Source organism: Falco biarmicus, chromosome 12 (genome assembly GCF_023638135.1).
Source record: "Falco biarmicus isolate bFalBia1 chromosome 12, bFalBia1.pri, whole genome shotgun sequence".
In the NCBI taxonomy this organism is placed as follows: domain Eukaryota; kingdom Metazoa; phylum Chordata; class Aves; order Falconiformes; family Falconidae; genus Falco; species Falco biarmicus.
This window is the reverse complement of record NC_079299.1, coordinates 17075012-17101447: the sequence shown is the minus strand read 5'-3', so window position 1 is coordinate 17101447 and position 26436 is coordinate 17075012. Positions and strand designations below refer to the sequence as shown.

The following is a 26436-nucleotide window of genomic DNA, read 5'->3' as shown; positions in this document are numbered from 1 at the left end:
AGTAAAGCATAAAGCCATATGCTTTCTTGGTAGCTGGCTAAGGTAAAGGGACTTCAGTATTTTTCACAACCACTTATGGTAAGATAATGCCAACTTATAACTCATCTATGCTAAGATTTTTCTCATATGAATTGGGTGCCCAAATTTAAATATATACATAGATATATACCACAAGAACACTTAACATAGTGAAGACACAGATTTCTAATAGAGTATGGCCCAGGCTCAAGATTTAGAGAGACACATGCTTCCAGATTACACTTTTTAAAAGAACAAACTCTTTCTACCCACTTCAGAGCCAGTAACTTTCTATGTATAGAAACACCACTTTTCTTTCCTGCATAAAGATAAGGCTTCCATTCACCTCCTCTAGTTCTCCCAGATTCATCTCTGGCTTTTGATCTCTCTATAATCTTTGCCTCTTCTTCTCCCCTTCTAAAACTAATCTGCATTTATGTCAGAAAAAAACCCCAAACCCGTAAGGTCTGCAAGAGGTGTCACTGAACTCATTTGTTCCTAGAGCTGAAATGAACTGCTTTCATTTTCGGAAACCTGAAAGGGGAGATTTTATGAAGGCTTATTTCCACTTTCATCTCACTCAGTCCTTGCTAAGGAAAGACATCATATCATGTAGTGCCAGTGCTCTGAGGTGATGTTATTACCAGAACTGGAACATACATGTGCACATGGACACACAGTATCAGATTCTCAGCAACATAAATGAGACGAAAATTCACGCTAGAAGGGATCCCTGGAGGGCCATGGTCCAAATTTCTGCTCAAAGCAGGGCCAGCTCAGGGCATCACTCAGCCTGGTCCTGGAGACCTCAGTGCACAAATGGAGACTGCACAACTGCCACAGAGAAGAGGAGGCTAAGGTGGCTTTCTTTTTATTTAGTTCATAAACTAGTTGACCAAATAGCAGCATTCCTTCTTTTGAGTAGGAGGAATATAGCAATCCACTCACAGGGTCTTTTTTCCTTTTTACAGACTTCCAGCCTCTTGTATTTGGATGAATTTGCACAACAGGGGGAACGGTGGGTTCATAGGTGTAAGAATTCAGGGTCAGCAGCAGCAGGCTGCTTTCACCAACAGTGCTAACCTGTAGCTACTAAAACCCCATAGCCCAGGAGCATCAGCTACCTGGCAATCTAAGGAAGGAACCAAAGAAACACAACAGCACACAGAGCATGAAACCTACCTCTCGTGTTATGTCCTGGCACTACACTCGTGTTGAACACAGCTATGGCAACTTGAAGCAAAAGACACCTTAAGGCAAAACAATACCAGCCCCAGTCCACAGAGCAAGGCTACACCATCTATGCTCCTGTGCCACAGAGACAGGCCATCCTGGCCAGAAGCCACTGTGCTGCTAAGCTAAGTGCTTGAAATAGTCTTACTCTAGCTACAGGAAGATAAGTAATTTGTCTTGAGGTAAGCTGGGTGTGAACATATTGCATGGCAACTGCTGCAAGGAAACTGGCTGTGTGCGTGTTCTCACCCGGTGGCTGATGCCAGGTCATTCTAGGCAGCTGTCCCCAAGCGAAAGGCGCACTTCATTTCTAGCATGGGGCCTTTAGCCTAGTGCAGAAGTGTGGCTCTAGAAAAATCGATTAGCATTGAAATAAGACTATTTTTAAGACTACCTCTTCAAACGTATACACATGCACACTGACTAATCAGTTCAGCAGAATACTAAACACATTTCAAAGACAAAATCCAAAAGCACAACCAAACCATTTTAGAGATGGTATTACGACCAGCCTGCCTCACTGGCTAAATTTTGAACTTGAGAGCACAGCCCTGAAACTAACAGTTGGATTCATTACTGTGTCTTGCAAAGCAAAATAGCCTGAACCTCAACAAGCCAAAGGAACAGTCAGGATTAGGTTGACACAGGCAAGACCCAGCACTATGCGTTACTTCTGCCACAATTCATGCAGTTTAAGTCATTCACATCATGGGTCTTGACACTCATCTCCACAGCGATTAAGCTATGATTTTTCAGCAGGATTTATTTGCAATGCAAATAGAAGAAGAGGGGGAAGAAAGGCCTAGAAGCCCTTGGTTTTGAACATATTCATTCACACTGCACCTCATGAAAGGTGGGGAAGAGGACAGAAGTTTTGATTTGCAAGAAAACTGCACAAACTTCTTTCACCATTGCTTTGTATTATAAGGATTATTGCATATTCACAGCAATCTATTATAATCTTGAGGTACCTTTCATGTATAAGTCTCAAAGGTACAAAGGAAGATTTCAGTAACCCTAAATAAAAATATCTGAAGTACTTTTTGTCCATAAGCTGGGTATGAAGCCTGAAAATTTAAGTAACCTGTGCAAGGATGCTTAGTTGCATCAAAGCAGAAATCAAGACCCCTACGCCCAGCCTTCCCACTATATGCAATAAACCAATGCTAAACAATGTTACTCCGATTATTTTGAAATTAAGAACTCTATCCAGTTAGACTTGTAATTATAGCTAAAGCAGACTGTTGAAACTAGGACAGTTTGAGTGTCTTGTGAAGCCAGAATTTAACAGGCACTCCCCCTAGATGCAGCCTCAGTCACCTACCCCTGGATCGATGCTGTCCAGGCTCTGCAGCACACTGCATATTTTTCTGCATAACAGAAATCAGCAATCTGAATCCAAAGACGCTAATTTTCCAGCGTATATCAAGACCTGCTGCCAAACATCTGGCTGCTCTTAAGCTTTGTGGCAGATCTTTGGACCTCAGCTTTCTGTAATACAGTGGTCTCCAAACTTTTTTGATCACACACCCCTATGAGTAAAAAAACTTATTCAGCATGCACACCCAACATACGTATATACACACACACATTGCTTTACAATGTATTTGTGTGTTTATTCTTTCAAAACCATCTGCTAGGTAGCATGCTACTGACAGCCATCTGTCATCATGTAAAAGGCCTGAAAATTCAGAAAACTGACTTTTTGTAAAAGATGAATTATACCTTTTTTGCTTTAAGTTTGACAACTCTTAAGCATTTTGCCATGAGACAATCAGTGAGCTTTGGTGTAGTACAAAAGATTTTCACAGTCACTCCCCATCTCATTACAAAGTATTGTAAAGATTCTATTTCAAAGTTTTGCATTTATAAATTTAATCCCATTGACAACATCCTACAGCACTTTGCGTGCTTTTGGGTCCCACTTTGCTGCTAAGTAGTTCTTAGTGTATTTCATTGTTGAACCAGAATCTAGCAAACTCCTGACGCTGAGACATGTTAGGAATAACTGTCCTTTGATGCAACCATACAATAAGCCTCCTACACCGTGTAGTTTGTTTGAATACTTGTTTCTTCAAGTCTTTGGCAATGTCTTTATGTTGCATTTTAGTTTGTTGCCATATTGTTTTCTGCGTGTTATCTCAGGCATTTTGCCACAGCTGGAAGAAAAAGTGTTTCCCCAGTGGTATGTGGGGTTTCATCTTTTGCTCTCACATAATAAATCTCAAAAGAGGCTTCTAAAAAGTCACGTTTAATGAATTTTTTTGAAGTATTCAATTGAGTATCATTGGACTTTAAACACCACTGATTAGGTCTGATTAGACTGTCATTGCTTTTACCTGATGAAGAGCTCATACTAGAAGCAGTGTCAGCTCTGCCACTTTCTGATTGTTCACTTGTGCTCATGTTCTTAGTACCACCTCCAATCCACAGCTTCTTTGAGGGAATCTTTAAGCTATTTGTCTATTTCAAGAGGGTTTGCTTACTTAAAACTAAATAATATAATAAAAAAATCCACTTAACCAGGCACACGTGAGCTGCAGTACACTGGAAGCGAACAAACAAGTGAAGGTGTCCCTGTTAGCCCCTCCACGCTGTTTAACACCCACTCTTTTGCAAGACACTTCATGGGCTGTACAAGACATGGAACCCACCAACATACAGACTGAGAGCACCACTGTCAAACCAATATATTAGTAAAGCTTAATTTTATTTTTTTTTTAAGAATAAATATAAATAGAAGCTCTGATATTTTTCTCCTGCACCCCAGTGGATCATCTTGCACACCTCCTGGGACAACAACCCCACTCTGGGGACCACTGCTCTAATGTATTAATTGTCCTGGTACAAGAAGCCACCTCCATTCCACGACGTACCAGATAGAAGTTAAGGAGATACCTCTGCTGGAGCAATGCTCTGGGGCACAGCAAACACAGGGGAGAACCGCAATCTCTTACAGCCCCACATCTAAAGGACTTTGCCAACACCATCCACACCCATAAAATTTCACGGCATGCTGCAAGCATTACATATTTTCCCTGGTTTAAATCCAACAGGCAGAAGCAGAAGAGAAAAAATGGAAAGTGGATGGGGCACAAGGGAGAGAGATGCTGCTGCTGATCAAGTATTAGGATTCATTCAGCTTGAGCTCATCTACATCACAGTCAGGCAGCATGACCCGTTGGAAAGTTCTCTTCTAGCTGCAGTCACAGTCACTGAATCAGACTACCCCACCTTCATGTGTACTTTGGATGCAGGAGGGAGAAAAGGGGAGGGTAATTCAGATTCTACTATGCTGATTCATATCAAGTGCTCAAGCCAACTCGACTGAAAATTTGTTAGAACAGACGTAGCCTGCACAGGCTTGTTGCCCTGTCACTTAAAAGATGGTCAAAGACATTCAGAGCTTACTTCAGAGTAAACCAGCACACGGAAATCTTCCCAAAGCCACTGGACACAAATCCTGCTACACAACACAGCCCCACTGTGGGGACAGCATCACATCCATCTAAAAGCTACCTCCAGTTTATGCCATCTGAGAGTACGTTTGTATTTGTTTTCTTTTAGTGAAAATAGGAGTGTAGCATGTTGTCTCATGTTACCACACAAACATTATGCATTCCTTGTTGTTTCCACAGAAATGCATGTACAAATATTCCTGTATCTCATGATGCTGCTGACTCCACAGCTTTAGAGAACTAAACCATAGTGCAGAAGGTGGAGAAGGTTTTGTGCATACGTGCAACCAGCAACTGCAATTTTATATCGAAAATGGACTGAAAGACTACCAAAAACTTTACCATCACAGAAACCAAGTTACATTAACAAAAAGGAACAAGAAATCATTTTCCACTCTCCAAATTTCAGTTATTTGCATTTAGTGGCCTGCAGCTAACTCTTCTTAGAAGTCTAACACCACACCCATGCTGCATTTGTGCATAGCAGATTGTGCTAAACAAACTACTCCTAAAATGCAAACAGAAAGAAGTAAACTATCCTATCTGACAACAGAGGAGAGTTCACGGAGTGCAACAGCAAACCCTAAGTGCACCAAGAACACCCAAGTTGGAAAGCAGTAGCAGAGAGGCACACAATTCACCAACATACAACAGCTGCATAGTCAGTACTATCACAACGTAAGAGCAACTCCAAACTCTTCAAACTTCTATTCTGAAAAACCAAGGCAGGCATATGAATACTAGGCCCTTTTATCAAGACAAAAGCATTTACAAGCTGGGGCTTTTGCTTATTGGACAGCTACTCTGATGCCAACATGCATAAACAGCATGCTTCCCGTCTAGCTGTCAGAATGGTGAAAACCAGCTCTTTGAAGTGCGTACCAGGTACAGAACAAAGTCTCTCTCTGATGCAGCTTTTGTCAAGCGAAAGTGAAAACAAGCTCTGCTGACAGAATGCCTTACCTTCAGTTACTCAGTTTTTGATGTTATATTGTATCATACATCCATGTGGCTGGGACTCCATTTTTCTAATGGCCAGGCCATAAAAAGTAGTTTTATTATTTAGGTTTTGTTTAAAGGAACCCACCTCCCCATGGATATCAATGCCCAAAGATAGGAATCTCACCCCTTTTTAGCCATCAGAGAAGGATTCAAAAGAATTTGTGGCCTGCCCGACAGACATTTGAAAAAAAAAAAAAAAAAAAAAGGGGGCGGGGGGGGGGAGAAGCAAACTCAGTCTGTAGCGAGTGAAATTCATTTCTTAAATCTGATTTTTTCGCCTCTCTAAATAATTAAATTCATAAAATCTTTTCAGTTAATCAGAACACAGCTTTGCAATAAAGCCATTTTGTCCTAATTTCCAAACACATGCAGCTGAATACAAGTTTCACCTAGGAAATTAATCACCCTGTAGAAAACCATATTAGAAAGTGAACGACACACAAGCAAACTTCAAAATTAAAGACTAATGAAGTATAACAACAAGTGGGTGGTGTATCCTCTGATTAGCTAGAATGAACAATTTTAATACCATTTATATTTAGTGACTGCAAGCCTGGGCACCCCGTGCCAGTGTCTCACCACTCTCACTGTAAAGAATTTCTTCCTAATATCTAATCTAAATCTACCCTCTTTCAGTTTAAAGCCATTCCTCCTTGTCCTATCACTACAGGCCCTACTAAAAACCAACAAAAGCAGAACAAGCACAAACGAAGTCCAAAATAGATTATTCAATTTTTGAGGTTTAAGTTGGTCCATTTAAAAATCACGATTAAAATTAAGCAGGTAGTTTTCAAACCAGCCAAGTAAAAGGTCAGGTTTTTGTGTATTATCTCTGCGCAGTATCACCATCTTCCTTTCAGGACACCACATGACCTCTAAACAACTACTTCCAGTATTACAAACCCAAGACAAAGATTTCACAGTGGGACAAAGCTGAACAATATACTTCCAAGCAATACTGACCTCATTATCATTAAAGTTTCAAAAGATACAACCATAACAGAAACAGGAAAACGCGTAAACTCAGCCATTTGTCTTAAAAGCGAACAAAAAAATCCCAAACTGCAAACTCCCAATGAGCTGAACTGAACCCAGCACCCTGGAGGCAGGCTCCAGGCTGTTTATTACCATCAAACTCAGGAAAAACTCTCAGTGGTGGATTCAGGGTTTTGCTTGCAGCAGTATCATTCACAACTCTTAGGAGGGTTCTGAAGACCAGTGGCTCAATTCAACAGTTTGCCTCATGATCTTACAGTTTTTCAGAAGTGTCACACTACAGATCTTAAGCATCTTTAAATGACTGAAATGGGTTCAGAAGAAAATAAAGATTGACCTGAGCCACTGAACTAACAAAGCCTCTTCTTGTACATGTGACTTGTGGCTGGACTTTTTTTAACAAAATGCAGACTATGATCAAGGCTTCTTACAGACACAGTATCACTCTATTCTCTTCCACATGGAGTTTTCCAAGATCTAAACAAGCCAAGCTCACACCGCAGCATTTTCATACAATGGATCTCTTAAAAAAAAACAAAAAAACCAACAACAACACTCAAAACCCGCAAAAACTTTTAGAAACAAATTTACAAGGGATTAATCTCACCTTGCTTTAGACACCCAGAAACAAGTTAGTCCAACTCTGTCAGAAACTTGGTAGAATACTGAGTGACTTACTTGGCTAACTGGAAAATAATCACCATGACTGATAAAAACTGTGGAACAGTAATAGCACAGAGGTTGCTCTGCTATGGCAGGGGCTCCTTACAGTTTAAACACAAACACAGGGGCAACACAATATTTATGTTCAAAGCCAAACCACATGGGAGAAACAAAAAAAACAACACACACAAAAAACCCCAACCCTGATCCCCTGAGGCAAACACCTCCACCCCCAGTATCTTCATATGCAAGTGAGGTAGTCAATACCACAGAAGAGGCCTTACAGGAATTATTCCACCAGTGTTCATGCATACTTTATCACACTCACAACTCACCAAGGGCCTCATTCAGCTCCCAGTGAGAGCAGCGCATCTCCATCAGACTCTGGAGTGCACCAACAGCTGCTTTCAAATACACAGCTACAAATGCACTAGCAATTACTCACTCCTCTGTGCCATGCAAGTGTTAGTGTGAGTTACAAGTAAAGTAGTTCTGCTCCACAAAAGCTCATTAATGAGGCAGATTCAACCAGTACCACACAAAACAAAATCAAAGCAAGCAAAGCAGCACAAACCAGGTTTTCAAAAAAGCTTAACGACTGTGTGAGATCATGAAACAACCAAAGTATTATCAGTAATAATAGCAGCCCAGTCAAACAGTATTTTGGTTTGATTTGGTTTCACTCTTTTACATACCAGTTGAAGGTATCTGATCATCAGAGTTCTCATTCACCTAATTAGCTGGTGGACATGCTGAAAAGAGTAGAAAGCAGTAGATAGGTAGCAGTACTTGAGCAACATTTATAAAGGAACTGAAAGCAAATGAAGGAGAAGAATACTAATCTTTTTTTCCCCCACAAGTCATAAACTGACTAGGGTCTTCCTTTCCCACACAAAAAGCAAATGCAATTTCATCACCCATACAGGCAGTTTTTATTTGGATCTCTCAAACAGTGCAACGCTTGTAGAATTACAAGGGGGAGGAGAGATTCGTGTTTGTACATAAGGTCTGATACTGTGTGACATGCATTGCAAAAACATACTACCTGCTTTGAAAGCACATATTCTGTTAGTCCAGAGTTTAAAACTTAGAAATATCCTCCTTGCTTAATTCACAGAAATCATTAAAATGTTCAAGTAGATTTAACACTTTCAAAAAGAAAGCAGAGGCCCCAATTCAGCCAAATGCTTGATTTAGATTTTCCCAAAATGGATACACAAGCTCAAGTATGTTGCTGACTTACAGCCAAGTTACCACAAGATTTCCAATTTCAAGATTTACTTTAAAAGCCAGCTGAGTTTAAGAACTGTGGACTAAGACTCCATAATGACTTGAAGTTTAAACTACACAGAGCATACTCAGTAGAATTTTCTAAAGCATACAACATTACTCTAACTCTGCTCCAATCTAATCATTTGGAGAAATACCTTCAACTTAAACCTAAATACAGCATACATCAAATACACATACATGGTCCTTTACCTTTAATAACGAAGGCTTCAGTTACCAAACGCAGCATGTACAGAGGTTCATCTTTTGTTGACAGGTCATCAATTCCTGCTCTTGCATACATGCTGATGGCATCTCTGTAGGACCCCTCCACATAATGAAGCTTTCCTAGGATCAGCATAGCTTCTGTCATATACTTAGGCTAAAACAGAGCAGGGAAAGGAAAAGAGTGTTTACATGGTAAAATACCAGACAGCAAGAATGAGGTACTTCAGAACAAATTAAGCAGATTCGTAATGCTTTCCCCTCCACATTGCTAGCTCCACGGGTCAGAGTAGGAAGGATTTAAGTGTCTAGAGATCATAGGGCTATGCTCATGAGAACAGCAAGCAACAAAGGTCAAGCAACTACTTTGGAGCTCTGTTTGGGAATACACCACTTACAAGACACCTCTTTGGTTTCAGCTGACCTATTCTATTGATTTACCAGCCACAGATAGGACATAAAAGCCTGGCACTGTCAGAACTGCCTACATAACACACCAAGAAACCCCTCTACTTTTAAACTAGGCAGAAAGCATCACTTTTCAGTCAAGTGTTCCATTCCCAAATTTTAAGTTATCAAAGAACTTTCAGGCAACAGTAGAAAAACACAAGGCATGCCTGCTGTTTCTGAGATTTGTTTAGTTTCTTAAAGATTGAAAACATGCATACAAATCTGCATAACAAAAAAAATCTTAGTAAAATACATCTGTTCAGACTCTTTTCATGCTTTGGAAAGCATGAAAAGGTCCCTGAGCCTTCATACTCTTTTTTTTTTTTTAATACAAGCAGTCAACACAGGGTCAATGCTGCACGAGCAGCCAAGTCACCACTAACAATGAAACAGTAACGGCAATTCACTCAGGCAAACTTAACATCAAGACCCAGAAGAATTCAGTGAGTTTAGCTGTTATGGGGGCTAAACTATACAGAAAGAGGGTTGGATGGACTTCCCTTCCTTCCCCCCTCCTTTTTAAATACACTGAATTTCCAAGAAGTTAAATACAAAGAACTCCGCCAGAAAAGCCACTTGCACACTTGCTCCCTGGAAATTAACTTGACAGAAGTATAACATACACTTTCAAGCTAAGTTAACCTGTCAGTTTCAAAACCAAAAGTAACACGGGTCTAGAATAGACTATTGTAATTCATCATCTTTTTAAAGCCAGTTATGCAACTGTATGTCCAAGGACACTACCACAGCAGCACCCACAGAGGCTGGGTCTAAAAACATTCCTGAAGCTCTGCAGCTGAGTTGACAGGCAGCTACCAAGCACACACCCAGACCACAAAAGAAAATAAAAGCATATATTCTCTGGCAGAGACCAAAAGCAATGCAAGGCTGTAATCCTGGACTCACACCACAACCTTAAGTGCCTGACAGCAGCTTGTGGCACATTCTACCTCTGATCTGGAGCTGACCAGGTGTACACAATTCCCTCAGACCAGGAGCAGCAGTAGGTCACTCAGCTGTGCTAGCCTGACAGCACTGTTAGGCAGCTGTGCCCCACCACCCCACAGAACTCCTAAATATTTATCCTGCTTCTTTCTAATAAAAAGTAAAGAGGATATATACTTGTAGCACATAATTCATTTCTTATATGGAAAAAGCAAGTCTCCCAGCAGAAGACACTGCGAAGGGGTATTGAATTACCAGTCCATTAATAATACCTACAATACAGCACTGTACATACAGGAACACAAACAGGCAACACAACACCTTGTATCAGACCAATAATCACATGAAAGAAGCATCCACGTGGCAGGAATTATGATGACAGGACCCACTTACTCGTAGTTTTCCTCTGCTCAAGATATTGGTCAAATACTGTTTAGCTTCACTCAGTTTTGGCTCAGTCTTCTCTGTCAGTGGAATACAGTCCTTCAGTTTGGCAAAATTTTCCTTCAAACATTCTTCCAGCAGGGCCTCTGCAAGCAGCATACTCCCATAGTCCTCTGAAAGCACATACCAACCAGGAAAAAAACATTGCTTAGGGCCATACGGCTGATAAATAGCATTACAAACACACACAGAAACAGTAACTTAAAGTAGTTCTGAAAAAATGAAACAACACTTCCTTTTAACTTGAAGATTTTCCCCAATGAATCTGTTCATTTTGACAGCACAGCTCATTCTTGTGCTGTCACTAATAAAACAGTTAAGAATTTTCAGCATAAAACTCACTTCCTAAAGCATAAGACCCATCCTTGCAAGCATTTAAGTGCATGCTTTAGATTTACAAATGTACAAGCATATAATGCATGCTTCAGACTACAGATACAAATTTCACTGCAAAACAGTAACCACATCAGAAATGTCAAAGATTTTACTGAAAATTCACAGAAAGAAATAAAAATGGAGAATTTAGACACACAAGGCTTGATCCAGTGACATAACTAACATGGCGTATAAAATTCTTTCTACATTAAAATCCATTCCTGTTCAGTTCCACAGAAGAGAAACTCAAACATAGGTAGTAGCACTGGATATGGCATGAAGCATCAAGTGATGTTGCAACCATGCACTGGGAGAAAAAAAAAGTTTCATCTGCTAGTGTACTTGGTAGTTCTTGCATGATGGGTCCAGTTCTGCAGTTCATTTATTCATAAAAGTAATACCTCAATCAGCTGACTAATGGGGCAAGCAGGGTAAGAAAATCTTCGTAAACCAAAGAGCCAAGCCCTACATTTCATGTATACTTCGCTTTTCAAAGTTGGAAGTTCCAGAAAGCAGGAAACACGGTAATGTCTTTATTTCTGTATTTTCAGTCCATGGGACAACTTATCCCCACTTAGTACCCATGCATTATATACATCACTAATAATCCACATGTGGGGGGGGTCATTTGTTACAGATTTTTTTTGTTGTTGCAGCTTAAGTGTTCAGCTGCATATCAAATCATAACCATAGTTCTTCCTGCTCAACTGTGGATCTACAACTAACTTGTATACACAAAGTATAGGTACATGAAGTGGGAAGAGTAAATGTCCCAAATATATTCCCCCACCACCACCGCCTTGCTTGCAATCATTTCTACACAACACTGAAGAGCTTTCAGGTAGCCACTAATCTCCCTAGCCAAAATTAAGGAATTACATAAGATCATATACAATTAAGAAATAAATATACACAATCCCTCAAAGCAAATACTACTGTTAAAAAATTCCATATAGACACACGATTGTTTCTAGAAACACAAAACTGCAGCTAGTTCCTCGCTGGAAGAAAAGTTCTGTAGCCGTAACAAAAACCCCCTCTTTCATAACTAGCAAGTTATGATGACATAGCAGCAAATTAACAATGTTTTTACAGCAATCACACTGTTGTTATGACTCTTAATTACAAGGGAACAAACCAATATGAACTCTTCAACTATTAATGCCCCCAAACTGCATGACGATCTCTGCGCCTGGGAAGCGCAGCTGAAACTCGACCAAAGTTCAAAGGTTGGCCACGTGGCTCACAACAGGACGCTCCATCAGCATCACGTATTACACTGGGAAAGCCTTGTAAATAAATCTCTATTAAGCTACCAACATCTCCTCCCACCACGCCTTCCCACTCTGAGGTTTACTGCACCACAGCAGGGTTCAACTAAATCTAAGGCCACATCCCAGAAACACATCTCTGAAGAAGGGGGTTTATTCGGGAAATAGCTCCCCTGACTCCAACAGCAGAACCTCTTGTACCAGCACGGTGGCTTGGATCAGGTCTTCTTCACAACTTATTGCCGCTGACTACAGACACAGAATTTTACAGTTCTAACGCTGCCTCACTTCTTACAAGTGATGTCATTTAAAAAGAAGCTGTGTGTTGTAACAGGGAAAAAAGAACACATTCGCTATTTATGAAACCTGTCTCACACGTGAAAGGGTACTTGGATGAGCCCCAGACTTTAAATAAAGCAGTCCCATTCAGAACTGAAGGGAGACAGTACAAGGGGACCCACAACGGGGTGGGAGGGAGCAAGAGGGCACCGGCACCGCACGCATCGCGAAGCTGCAAACAGCCACTTCCGAGCACGGCAGCCGAGGGTCGGCAGCCTGGCCGCAGCCCAGCCGAGCCTGCTAAACCAGGGGCTGGCACAGCGGGCGGCAGCCGCCACCTGCGGGCCGCTGCTCAGCGCGGCGAGAGCACCGTGGCAGTGGCCGGTGGCCACCGAGCGAGCGCCGCCGCTGCCCCCCGCTGCCAGCCCCGAGCAGCGCGTGCCCCGGCCGCCCGGCGGGCCGGGAAGCGCCGAGGAAGCGCCCAGCCTTCTCCCGCAGCCCCGGGAGAGACGGAGCAGCCGCGGCTCCCGCCCACGCCAGCCCACCGGGCCGGGGCTGCCGAGTCCCGGGCGGCGGCACGGAGCGACGAGCCGGTCCCGCCGCCGCCGCCGCCCCGAGCCCGGGCGGTCCGGTAACGGCGGACGCCCCGCCGCTCTGCCCTACCCCGCCCGTCCCCCGCCGCCGCTTACCCGCGTCCTGCGCGCCCCCCGCTGCCGCCGCCTTGCGCGGGGGCCGCGCCGGCGGCAGCAGCTGCTGGGCCAGGTGCCGGAGCTGCTCCCAGTGCCCCTCCGCCCGGCACCGCTCGATCTCCCCCTCCAGCTTCACGTGCGAGTGCGAGCCCTTGGCCGCCATCTTACCGCCGGGCCCGCCCCGCCCCGCCCGCCCGGCGCGGAGTGCCCGGCGGCGGCTCCCGGGAGGCGCCCGGAGCGAGCGCGGGGCCGGCGCCAGGTGCCCGGCGGGGCGTGCGCGGGCGGGGCGACTCGCTGCCCGAGGCCTGCCACCGTGGGCCGCGGCTCCTTCACAGCCACCCCTTCCCTGCCACCTCTCACTTGACGCCCAGGCCCGGAGAACCGTGCAGCCGCTGTCCCGCCACCGCGGCCCGCCAGCGGCGCTGCACCCACCCGACCGACCGCGGCCTGCGGGCCCGAGAAACGCCGGCATTGCTGAGGCGCTGTTTGCTGCCCCACCGAGGCCCTGGGGCTCCCTTCCCCAGCGGGGAGGGACAGAGGCGCTGCCCCCTTGCCAAGGCCGTCAGGAGCCCCTGGAGCCCCGGGTCGTTTCTGCCCGCTGTCCCGGCAGCCACCACTGGGCCTGAGCAGCGGCTTCAGCAGAGGACACGCGGCTGGCGCACGAGCAGCGAGCCAAGGGCCCACGCCGCCTCCCGAGCCCGGAGCTGGCTCTGAGGGTCACAACCTTGAGGTGACAGCAACGGCCGTTCAGGCGTCAAGCACGAAAATGAGAGACTTTCGGCGTCTGGTGGAGGGGGAGCAAAGCGAACGAGCCGTTTATAAACGGCAGAGGTAGCGTGCCAGGGCGCTGCTGCTCCCCGGGGCACGGCGGGGAACGGAGAGCATCGCCGCTCGCTTGCGGAAGGCACTGCGGAGAGGCCGCGAGAGAAGCGCGCAGAGCAGGGGCTGACGACAGCCCTCCGCCCGGGGCACGGCTGGCTGGATCCGCCCGGTGCGCCCTCGGGACGGGCGGCTCTCCGCACCGGAGCCGGGACGGGGCTCACGGCCGGCCGCGGCCCCGCCTCGCGGTGGGCGGCGCGCTCCACCTGTCCCTGCGCGAGGGCTCCACGTGGAACTGCGGGAGCGGTGACGCAGCCGCCGCCCGGCCGAAAGGTGCAGCCAATGAGCGGGGAGGGGGGGGCGGGGCGGGAGCGCGGCGCGTGCGCCGGGTCAGAGGTGAGGCCGGGGCTGGCGGCCGGCCTGTCCCCGGCCCGGCTCCACCTGCCCGCGCCCCGCAGCCACGGCGTCGCGGCCGCCATCGCCCGCCGGAAGGTGCGTAGCCTGGCGGCGGCAGGGCCTCTCCGCCCGCCCCGGCAGCCGGGGCTGGAGCGGGGCGCGCTGCGGCCCGGGCGGGGGGCGGCGGGCGGCGGGCCCGGCCGGGGAGCCGCGGGTGGGAGGCAGGCAGGCAGGCAGGCGGGCGGGCGGGCGGCGCGGTGCCATCTGCCGGGGCCTCCGGCCCCGCTCCGCGCTGAAGGCAGCAGACTGGGGGCTGCTTCAGCTGGGGGTGGGAGAACTACAGAGAAGCCGAAACCAGCGATCGGGTGTTTCGCTCGCCTCGGCAGGGCCCCCTGTCCCCCCGGCCCGCTGCCGCGCTGTGGCGTGTCCCTGCCCCTGAAGCGGTGCGGTGACCGATGCGTGGGTACAGCCGTGTGTTACTCCGGGCGTGCAGTCCGAGTAGATCGGCTAATGAGATGGAGTCTCTTCGGTAATTGTAAGCGACCTTTGCTCCCCTAGCTGTGGGGCAGGTGTGCGTGAAGCTGGCATGGTTGGTTGTCTGGTAGCTCTGTGAAGACCCACGCGTGGCTGAAGAGTGGACATGGGTGCATGGGGAAAAAAAGTAATTCTCTGAAAGTTACTGCGTGTCGCCATGAAATAGGGACCCTCATAGAAATTGTTAATTGGAGTTCTCTGGTTTTCTGCTTCCTGAGTGCTTGAAATGTAGCAGGTTCTTCTAGAACTTAGTTGGGTTATTTCTAAGCACTCTGTAAATCTGCTGAAAGTAGATTGCAATTTTGATCTGTAGTGTGGTTTTTTTTTGGGGGGGGGATGTTTTCCTTTCTGTAGGAGATCAAGATGGCTCAAAGGATTTTTCAAATACATTTGCTGTTCTGCTCTCTGGCTGCATTCTTCATCTCTGCACTGGCTGAGGAACACGTAGGAGAGAGTCAACATGCAAATATTCGCCTTGATAAGAACTTGGTACAAGATAAAGAGTAGGTGTTCCATGTTCTAAAAACGTAAACTTTATTAATGATTTGCTAATTTCTGAAGTCTTGTTAAGTGAGTTGGACTTAAGCCTAGGGCACCCTCTTTTCTCAGGATGTTGTATGACTAGCTAGAGTCAGATATGAGACATGCTTGCTCAATAAGTTTGTGGAGATACTAAACCTAGAAAGGCCTCTCTGGAGCCTTTAGCCCTACGCATACTACAAATAATTTCCTGCAGGAATCCTGCCTACCTAGATCAATATACTTTAGACAAAATTGTACGCTGAACAGGTAGAGTGACAATTCTTTTCTCACTTGCTTCTTCATACAGGCAAACCAGTGGTAGCAGCAAATAAAACTCCCTAGAATACTTCATGTTTGACTAGAAAAGATCTTCCAGTTCTTGTGCTTTGGAAGACAGCCAAAAGGAGTTTCTGGGCACTGCTTCAGTTTTGATAACCTGCTAACCAGGGCAGAAGAAATAGAAATAGCTATCTTGGTATTAGAGGCTGGTACGACACCTGTAACAAACCGCTTTTGTGCCTCCTTCATCTTAGCATGAAATTGTAGCTTTTGGTTGTCCTGGTTTTCCAAGGTGCTTTTAGAGATACAGTATTTCCTATGTATTTGACTGTTTGATCAAAGACTAAATTTCACGTAAACAGAGCATTAAATATTAACTGACGGATATGTTGTGGGGTTTGGGGTTTGTTTTTTTGTGGTTTTTCTTTTTCTTAGCCACATCATGGAACATTTGGAAGGTGTTATTGAGAAACCAGAATCTGAAATGTCTCCACAAGAGTTGCAGCTTCATTACTTCAAAATGCATGACTATGATGGCAATAATTTGTTAGATGGGTTAGAGCTTGCTACTGCTATATCACATGTCCACAAAGAGGTAGGTAGAACTTTGTAATGTCATATGTGTTTGGAAACAGTTCTGTCTACAAGAATACAAGAAGCTTAGAATAGAATGGAACAGTTAGAACACATCTTCAATGCAGTTACAGTTTTGCTTGAAAGTGAGATTATTACACACACACACACCCCTCCCTAATAGTTTTGGTTATTTTTAGAAATGTGCTAGCTTTATCACAGCTTTTCATGTCACGCTGCAGTTTTCAAGAAGTCTCTGTTGTAGTTTAAACTTCAGAGTGCGGAAGGACTGTAGAGTGAAAATGATTTGACAGAGGGGACACTTTGGTAGGCAGGGATGGGGAGAAAGGGAGATGATGCAAAATGGGATAATGCTCATGAGGATTTGTAGAAATAGCATGTGACAGGATGCTGTTTGAGGTTCTGAGGCTGATGTTTTCAACTCCAAACCATTAATGCCTTGGATACAGAAACGGTAAGAGACCTCTTGCACAAAATTAGAATTAGAAGAACCAGTCACGGTCTGAATTTTTCATAAACGCAAATTGCCTTTCCAGCTAGGAACTTTTATGGACAAAGTAGGAAGATACAATCATTAGATAGACCATGCTAACATGTCGTCTCATACTGACCTTTTGGAAGTATCATCCTTTTCCATACGTACACCTGTGGCAAAAAACACCTAGATGAGAACAGAGTAATGACTGTTTCCTTTTTGTATTCAACTTTGCTCATAAGGGGTGTTGCTAAGAGTTTTACTGACTTAAGCTACAGCGCTGGATTTCTTCATTACTCTGTTAATGTCAAGCTTGCATTTTATAAGTTCTGACACACAGGAATATTTTCTGTACTGTAGGCAAACTATAGTGTCTCTATTACATTAAGATACAAATAAAGAATACATCTGTTAGATTATTAACCATTAGTATACACTGTGCTTTTAGAAGTTTGGCTAAGTATATGAACTGGATACTTATTCTGAAGTCTGGAGAACCTGGACTTCATAACTTGCACCTGGTAAAAGTTGCTTATATTGGCATAAATGATTACTTAAAACTTAGTGCCAAATGAGGCACCAAACATGAATAGCTTAACAAAAAATCAGTTGTCAGTAATCTGTCGTGTGTGCCACTAGACGGAAAAACACTGCTAAACTGTTCAATGTGATTTCGTTTTTGTAGGAAGGTGGTGAGCACACGCAGGCAATGAAAGAAGAAGAGCTGATTAGTCTAATAGATGATGTCTTAAGAGATGATGATAAGAACAATGACGGATACATTGACTATGCGGAATTTGCAAAATCACTGGAATAAGGTTTTGTGGGGGGCTTGTTTCTCCTTCTAACTACATGGAAATGTGAACCAGTATAATGTGATTCATTACTGTCTCATATCAACCTCTGTGCTGTGAGAAGGAAAGGTGTCCAGTTCCAGCTGATTTTATGTTGTATGTGTTAAAAGACTGGCTAACTCGGAGCAGGAGCAATGTTTGACTAAACATAGCTGTGCTTTTGAATCTTGACACATGGAAGTGTCAACAGTACTCCATAGGGTACAGCTGGCAAACTCTTTTAAGTAGCTGTGTATGAATACTAAATAGACCATATACAATCTAAATTTCAGGTTTTCTGTCATTGGATTATATAGTACTTGTTTGCTTTCAACTTCTATTTAAATTTATAAAATACCTAGGAAAGCAAGAAAAGATTATTGCAAATAGTTGTATTTCAAGGATAAATGACCTTACCTTCCCACTAATTTCGAAGGAAATTTGCATATAAGTACAGGTGCTTGAAACAGCAATTATAGAGGAAAAGCGTTTGAAGGTGGTTTATGTTTGAGGTCTGCATGATACCATATGGACTTTAACCCAGACTTTGAAGAAACTAAGTATTTTTAAATATATGTACTTCCTAGCATACCCTTACATTTTACATATAAATATATATACACATGTTTTTCAATTGCTTCTCACCCTTCACAGATTTACTTTTTGTGTCTTAATTTACTGATTTTTCCCCCACTACCTTCTGTGGTGTTTTCTTAAGAAAATGAAAGTATTTTTATTACATTCATATGTTGTATTAATGCTGTATAGCATTTACTAGAGTAGCTTCTGCTATCTCGTTTTGAAGATCACATTAACAGTAAACTGGTTTAAATATAAAAGCTTGTTCAGTTTGGTTTTTACAGTATTAGCCAGCAGGATAATCAAAGTGAGCAAGTAATGCTGCCTTGTTAACATTTAAGTTCATATTCCTTGAGACTTAAGTTATGGTATTACTTTCAGGAAGTATTTCATAACTAGCAGTTTCAAGATACTGAAGTATTTGCAAATTAACATGGTTCTAGGTTTATTTTCACTGTCTTGACTCAACACTTAAATAGATAGTTTAAGAATGTTAGAGAAGTGACATAGTGCTGTGTTATTGATACTGGTGGCTCACACAACTGAAATCTTAAATAGCATTCAATCATTATCCATTAATAGAGAATCTAAATGTTAGCCTATTTCTGTAAAATTTATAAAGAACTATTTTCTGTACAAAATTATTCTTATACAAGAGAAACACATTTGTAAAAAAATATTTCCTCTGTTTAAATGTTTGTGCAATGAATCCTGAGTGTCGGACTCTTTTTCTTGTACTATTTATTTTGATACCTTTGTGGCCAGGTTTGTGCTGCTTGTACAAGCAATAAAAATAAGCTGAGGCTTGTGCACTCTGGAGCTAGACACATAAGGCTGGAAGTTCTAGTGGGAAATGTACCTAATTTTCTGATGTATTTTTTAGCCCATCTCTGATGCTAGTAGTCATCTTAAAAAGAAAGTTATTTCAGTTGCAGTTACAGCATTTTTAAAATACCTCTTTTGAGGGTAATTGATCTGGAGTAGATGTTAACCTAGAAGAAAGTATAGAAAATGCTTGTTGGGTGAGAGGGGAGAAGAGGGTTAAGCTCCTCAGCTTTGAGCACTTAAAGCAGGTTGCCTGTAGAACTGCCAGTTCTTCCATGCTTCTGAGTTTTGGATTTATTTGGGATGAAAGAGCAGACCAGGGAACTGAATTTATGCAACTGCTTTTAAAAAGTTATAGTTTTCTTATCAAGCACAGCGTAAACTTAGTCCAGAAGCCACCTGTGAGGCAGACTTACATACATATATTGTATTTATATACATATTTATTAACTCCTATTTTATGTGGCAAAGGACATGCATCATAGAAGCCTTATATCAGAAATAAATATGATAAGTGCAGGTACTATGAACATTGTTTACCTGCTATTTTAAAACTGGGGTTTTTTAAGGGTTCAAAAGTATATATAAACAGAAAAGTTATTTAGCAAAAATGGAGAACAAAATTGGCACCTCTGATTTCATGATACATGAAGAGAGATCAAATCAAAATTTCTGCTTTCCTAGAAAGAACTGTTCAAGAAATGCTACCCAAGCTGCAACCTGCATCATCATGTCTTTACTCGGCCTCCTAAAGCAAATACACATACTTAAGTGCACTCAAAGATAAATGGTTTAACAGCTGTCTAGGGAGCTTTCTCAGTTACAAAGTAGAAAAGTGCAAAATTGCTGAGAGCGATGGTGAGTCAGACTTTTTTTAAAAAATATAACTAATCTGTGTGCTAGTCGGAACTCATGCCATACCCTGAATATGCTGGTACAGGTTATATATACATAGAGTATTTTCCATTTCATATATGTAACGTAGAAAACACAGCCTTTACAACAGAAGTACTCGTTAACTATAAAGCTGGTTTAGCTTCGATAGAATGGTACTATCTTCATTTCACAGATAAGGTAACAAGGCAGAAGCGGTGTATGATTTACTGAAGCCCAATCACATCCCTGGCAGAAACAAACCGGGCGAATGCTGTTGTGTATGACCTTCGCCTCTTCCGAGTCTGATCTCAAGGGATGGAGTTTGGTTTTCCCCATTAGAGGAGAACACATCTGGCCTTGCATTACTGTATACGATGTGCCCAGTTTAAAGTATCTAGATTACCTGCTTTTACCTCACAAAATATTGGTTCATGTAGGAGCTAAAGAAAACAGGTAAACTTGTTCTTGAAGTACTCCTACACTGAGCGGTATTTTTACTGGTCAGTCTAGGACCTAGTCTGTGTATGAAGGAGAAAAATCTTAACTGCTTGTCCAGTGTCTGTCAGAATGCTGTTAATGACAAGAATGACTGCCCAGAACTTCCAGCAACAGTTTTGTCTGCCTATTCATGCAGACTTTGCTACCTTTCTTTTTGTATTCTTTTATTAATCACCTCTAACCTCAAAATGTCTTAGACCTGTTAAGGAATGTTTACACTTACAAATCCTGATTTAGTCTAAAGTATTTTTCAATATTGCAGTTTGCAAGCAGAACAGTAACTCAGGAAAAATGTCATGATCGCTATAGCCACTAGATAGCGTATTGACACTGCACATTTGTTCCCTGCAGTATGTAACTTGGAGTGATTTTCAACCTGGCTTTCTCTAAATCATCACCACTACTTGCTCCCCTGTCTCCCAACACCACATTGCCAGTATGATGCCCACATTGTTATTAGTTTACACCTGTCATAGAAATTGACCATAGCGTGGACTGGTTACTGGTAATTAATTTTCATTGTTGAGGGAATCCAAATCAGCTTGAAGTGATAGTAAAGAAATGTGGATTATAATATTGTCAATAAAAATATTTGTGTAACAGGAAAGCTTTTGAATATAAGCACTAGGCTTGGCCTGACTTCTTGACCATCTCTAGTTGGCCTATGAGAGGTCCATGAGGTATCTACAGTGCTGTCAACCAACAGTAAAGAATACTAGAGGGCTTTAGTAGGACCTAAAGTCTTCCTGGTTTTGAATTGGACATCAGTAAGAGCTTCTGTCACTGTTCTTACAAGTTATAGGTCCAATGTGGTCTGATCAGCTATTTTTGCTTAAGGTGAAGCTTACTGCTTTTTTCTTCCTCTCCCCCGTTATGATCTCACTGTCTGCCCATTGCACCACGAAACAGCTGCGTAATGTTTTAAGTCTTTAGTAAAGAAATTAGGGCAAGGATCATGGCATACCTTAGTCTAGATTATTTATTATCACAAAGCATTTGTGTTCTAAATGTGTTTCATCAGCACAGATCCTCTGTCCACTTTGAATGAGATCCATTATAAGGGCAGTTATTAATGCTTTACAGAAGCTTTCTCTGAAAACACATTTTCCTTCCCATTCTTCATGCTAAATTCTGAACAGCAGTGTAAATCTTAAGGGCTAAGACACACTGTAATTGTCACTACCTGCCTCAGCTGAGCAGCAGTGTTACATGTAGGTAGAGGGCAGTGTAACATATGACTCGAAGTCTACTACCAGATATGACATTTTAGAAGAAATCAGTACTGCAGCGAACGTAGTGTCAACTTCTGCCACTTGATCCAAGTGACTGACAGCACTAGATTTCAACAAGGCAGATGTCAATAAACTCAGAGAATGGGTAAGGAAGATCTCGTAAGAGGCAAATCTAAGGGAAAAACAAATTACAGAGAGCTGTCGGTTCCTTCAAGAAATGCTAATGAGAAACCAAGTGCAACCTATGCCATTTTAGAAGAAACTAAGGAAATTCAGCAGAAGTCAGCTAACTCACAACCTTTTAATTGACTGCAAGCATAAGAGAGAGATACGTGTAAAGTAGAAACTAGGTCAGCTGGTTGAGAACCCAGCACAATACTCGATTCATTGGGGGGTTGAGGGAGTGTGTAGTTAGTAAAGACAAAATGCACAAGATGCAATTAGCAAAGCTTGCCAAAAGTAAAAGGCATTTTACGTTTAAGGTTGTAAGAAAAAAACAAAGGGAAGTTTGGACCACTACTCAAAGATTGTGTGTGTGTGCTATCAGCATAGGACATTAAGGAAGCTGAAGAGTTTAATGCCCTTTTTTTTTTCTCCCTTTTACATCAAACTTTACTACAAAGGTCAACAGAAAACAGACAGTGCAATTATCACCAGGAAAAAGGGGTAAAATTTCAGCCTAAAATATGCTTAACAGCCTAAAAACCTGCTTAGAGAGTAACCAGTTAAGTTAGATGTTTTCCAATTGCCTAAGTCTGATCAACTTCACTCTAGGAGTCTTAAAGGGAGGGTGAAGTAATGGCTGCAGATGTCATATAGCTTGAACTTATTTTATTTTTCGCAAAGCCTTTAGCACTACTTCCTATAATATCCTCATGAACAGTCTAGTGAACTGTGATCTAAATGAAACCACTGTGGGAAGGGGCAGGAGGTCAAGTCTGGTTGGTTAATTGTATCCATGGGGTAATTCCATCGTAACCTATCAAAACACACAAGTTTTGCAAGGAATTCTGTGGGTCTTGGTCCCATATAAAGTTTTATTTGATGATTTCATTGAAGGGGCATACAAGATGGAATATGAAGTATGATTATTAAACTTGCAGATGGAGCAAGGATGGACTGCAGATGTTACAGATGCTAAACCATCAGAATTTGAAATGGTCTTGATATATTTAGAGAAGTCACCTAAAATGGACAGAATGCATTAGTGCAAAATACCATGCTTAGACAGAAACACCCATGTGTACTTGTGTAACTGTAGGTACCAATTCACAAGAGAAAAATTCCAGGGACTGCGGTGAAACAAGGTGAACATGAATGGCAAAGCCCTGACGTTGGGGTGTCTAAAGAGTCAGTGTGGGCTGATACCCACTGTTAAAGATTCATCTGGAAGATGTGGACTGTTAAGTGCACTGTACTGCAAGAAAGATACGAACTAGTTGGCAAGAGGCCAGAGGAGATCGGCAAAAATGGTCAGAGGTCCAGAAAACATGAAGGAAGATTTCAAGAAATTGGGGGCTGGGGGGGGGGGGGGGGGGGGGGGGATTAGTTCTGAAGAAGTAACAAATGAGAGGAAGGAAGGTTAATAATCTTCAGCTAAAAAGCTTTGCAAAGAATAAGGAACTGGTAAGTTCTCAGTAGCAAGATCAGGAAGAATAAAACATAAAGAAGCATAAGACAGCTTGGGAGATATAGATTAGACACTGGACAAAGCTTCAATATCAACAATAAGGTACTGACATGATTGTAACTTGGTCTTGCGATGGAAAGGTGGAGTTAATGACTTCTCCACATCCCCTCTGGTGAAAGCCTGTCTCTCGGTGAGTCTGTGACTGTCAGCATCTGTGTGAACTTGTAGTGGGAGGAGAAGTCCCTTAAGGTGGGTTCCACAGCTGAGAGCCAAACATAGGAAGCCTGTGCTCAGCTCCAGCCAGATCTCAAGAGAATTCTTCTCCAAGATCACAGACCATCCTCCTCTGTCCCTGCTGCAAGCCTTTCCTCTTCTCCTTATCATCTCTGTACCCTCTTACTGAGCCAGCTGTATTCCAGTTTCCCCCTAATCCATGTAGCTGTCGGTTTTAAATCTCATCTTACCATCATAACCCATTTTCCCTCTAGAAAGCCCCCGAAAGCTTGTTTGTCACTTCTGCCTTGCAGTCAGGCAGTTCTTCAGTCCCAGAAGACAGTGGCCATTTGGACAGTCCCGCTGTGCTGTCGCTGTGCCACATGGCAGAGCAGCCAGCAGTGTGCAGCTCAGTCCTGCCAGGGTGTGCCCGCTGCCAGCAGCATCCAGGTGCAAACCCCTACCAAGTATCTACCAAGCACATAGAAAACATGATTGTCAGGAGCCAGAAGTGAACATATGAACTAGAATGGGAGGAAAAAAGCGTATCCCTGCCTCCAAGATAATGCTTTGCTTGGGATTCAAGTCCTAGCTCCGGAGCACAGAGATACCAAAGCTCCTTCACAAAACAGAGCAACAGTAAAAAGAATCTTTAAAATGACAAAGTGAATTCCTAGCCCTGTTTTCAGCAAATAGTCAACTCTTTGTTGACACTGAGAATGTAGCCTAAGAGCATTCACACCGAGTCAAAACAAAGGTCCGTCTAGCCCAAGAGCTTGCTTCAAATAGTGGCCAAGAACAGATGCTGATGGAATAATAAACAGAGAAAGCGTGGTGGTGTACTTCTCCCAGATACACACACAGGCTCCAGCAATTTGTAGGTCAGGAACCTGACTTCAACAACAAAACCAACTAAAGTCAGGAGCTCAGAAAGATCAAGGCTTAAATGTTTAAAAGTCTGGCAACATTATTAACTAAAAACAAGGTCCCAGGGGACAACGGCCATGTCCCATGGTCAGTAGCACATGCAGGGCAGACTTTACTGTTGCTGTGCTGTATCCTTCAGTACAAGCTAAGGGGATGATGCAGTGGGTAAGTAGTGATCCCAGGAGACCACATTAATGCAGTGGTATAGCACAACTATACTGTTTCCAGATGTCACATTCTTCTTACTTAAAGTGAGAGACACTGAAAATTGTCTAATGAGTCTGTTTGCCTCTGGTTTTGGTCAGACTTCAAGAACTGTCTTTAAAAATTACGAGAAAGCCCTAAGCACATATTTTGAAATAAAACCTCTTTAAGAATAGAACATTATGCCTCAGAACTTACTTTATCATAAAACCCGAAATAAGCCACAAAACATATATGCTGAAAAATAATATTGACTTAAGACTTCTCATGTGTGGCTTGCAACCATCAGAGACTGACTTATTGCCACACGTCATGGCAGGTAGGAATTTTTTGACCCGGGAAAGAGCACTGGGATGGATAGAATGAGATTTGAATGCTGTTCCCTTTGGGAGAGGTCTCCAGGGACTGCGCAGAAGGGACTGTAAAGCCGTGCTGTCAGCTTCAGCACGGATTGCAGTGGGAGTCAGGAAACACACAGGTGAGGATTTTAGGCAGCAGTGCGTACAGAATAGGACTAGTCTCAGGGAAGCAATGTGTCTGTTTTAAGATACACGCAGAGTTGTTTAGAAACCTTACATATGCCACTATAAATTTATGAGCACATTGGCACTGACTAGTTAACATCTCCAGAGAACACATAACACGTATACATACACACACTGAGGCAGGAACCACTTTCAGTAACCAAATAATTCTGTCACCAGACAGCCTAAAACTATTCAAAGGCACCATTTCTAGCCAAGACCAACAGATCTGAAATATTTTTTTAATCTCTAGGCAAGTGAATTTTCAGGATATGACAAGCCAAAAAGCCTTTAGGAATCTTTCCAAGCAGATGATCTCATTTTTTTTTTAGCCATCATCTCTCTTAAACACCTTGACCAGTTTCCTTCAACTCTTCCAAAAAATCTGTTCCAGAATAAGATTATGCCTGTGAAGTTGTAGGTGTATAGGGCTAATTTTGGCAAAGTAAAGAACAGGAATAAAATCAAGTTTATAATGGAAACTTAAGGACATCTGCAGTTTACTGAATACTGTTCAACCTGGTCTATATAATGCCTGATCTTTCCACTGCAGCAAAAATATAAAGTGCTTTTATTATCACCAAGGGAAAAGACCACTTCCTCCATATGAAGTCCTACCTATTGAGACAAAAAGAGCTGGCAGGTCATGCAAGTATTTTTGTTTCCTCCCAGTAAAATGTTTATAGGATCCAGATTAATTTCCTAAGGTCTGGCTTGAGGATTTGTGCAGAGTATTACACCATGTTGGCAGTGCAGAATGATGACAGTTTCTAACTGCAGATGTGTCTCTACCACAGACCTTATTAGAACTCTAGCATGGCATTGACATACCCAACCAGTTTTAAATTGGCCAGCTAAGGTACTGTTAATGCCATGGCAACGCCATTACAGAATCCAGTACAACTGCAAAGCCCACTATAAAAGCAGGCTACAGTAAATGGTCAGGTATTTTTTGCAGGCCATCCTGAACACTGTCTTCCTGGGATAATGTTACTAATTAGACCCAAGCCATCTAGTTTAATGGAAATTCAGGTTTGTCAGAGCTCTAAATCATCTGAAGGTCCAGTAGCGTGGGTAGTGAAATTAAAATATTCTGGGTCGTTATAAAGTTTACCTCTAGACAGTTTGTAGCCAATAGCTCCTACAATTCACATTGATG

The 26436-nt window shown here is 43.0% G+C and overlaps 2 protein-coding genes across 5 annotated transcripts in view; one reads left to right on the top strand and one right to left on the bottom strand.

Annotated features, from left to right (window-relative positions):
- TTC7A (tetratricopeptide repeat domain 7A) overlaps positions 1 to 13861 on the bottom strand; it is a 172435-nt gene extending 158574 nt beyond the window's left edge. The window contains exons 1-3 of one of the 4 annotated variants that reach the window (XM_056356842.1): positions 13318 to 13861; positions 10653 to 10816; positions 8853 to 9021 (exon numbers count right to left, since the gene is read on the bottom strand). In XM_056356842.1, the coding sequence (XP_056212817.1) occupies positions 8853 to 9021; positions 10653 to 10816; positions 13318 to 13789 (805 nt within the window). In that variant the 5' untranslated portion in view covers positions 13790 to 13861. Of the gene's footprint in view, positions 1 to 8065; positions 8123 to 8852; positions 9022 to 10652; positions 10817 to 13317 lie in introns of those variants that run through there. The other 3 variants (XM_056356841.1, XM_056356840.1, XM_056356845.1) reach the window with 3 other exon arrangements.
- Positions 13862 to 14147: 286 nt separating this feature from the next.
- On the top strand, positions 14148 to 19057 carry MCFD2 (multiple coagulation factor deficiency 2, ER cargo receptor complex subunit). The gene is made up of 4 exons (XM_056356846.1): positions 14148 to 14628; positions 15421 to 15569; positions 16303 to 16462; positions 17622 to 19057. The coding sequence occupies exons 1-4, from the start codon at positions 14479 to 14481 to the stop codon at positions 17751 to 17753; spliced, it is 591 nt and encodes a 196-aa protein (XP_056212821.1). The 5' UTR covers positions 14148 to 14478; the 3' UTR covers positions 17754 to 19057.
- Positions 19058 to 26436: the final 7379 nt, after the last annotated feature.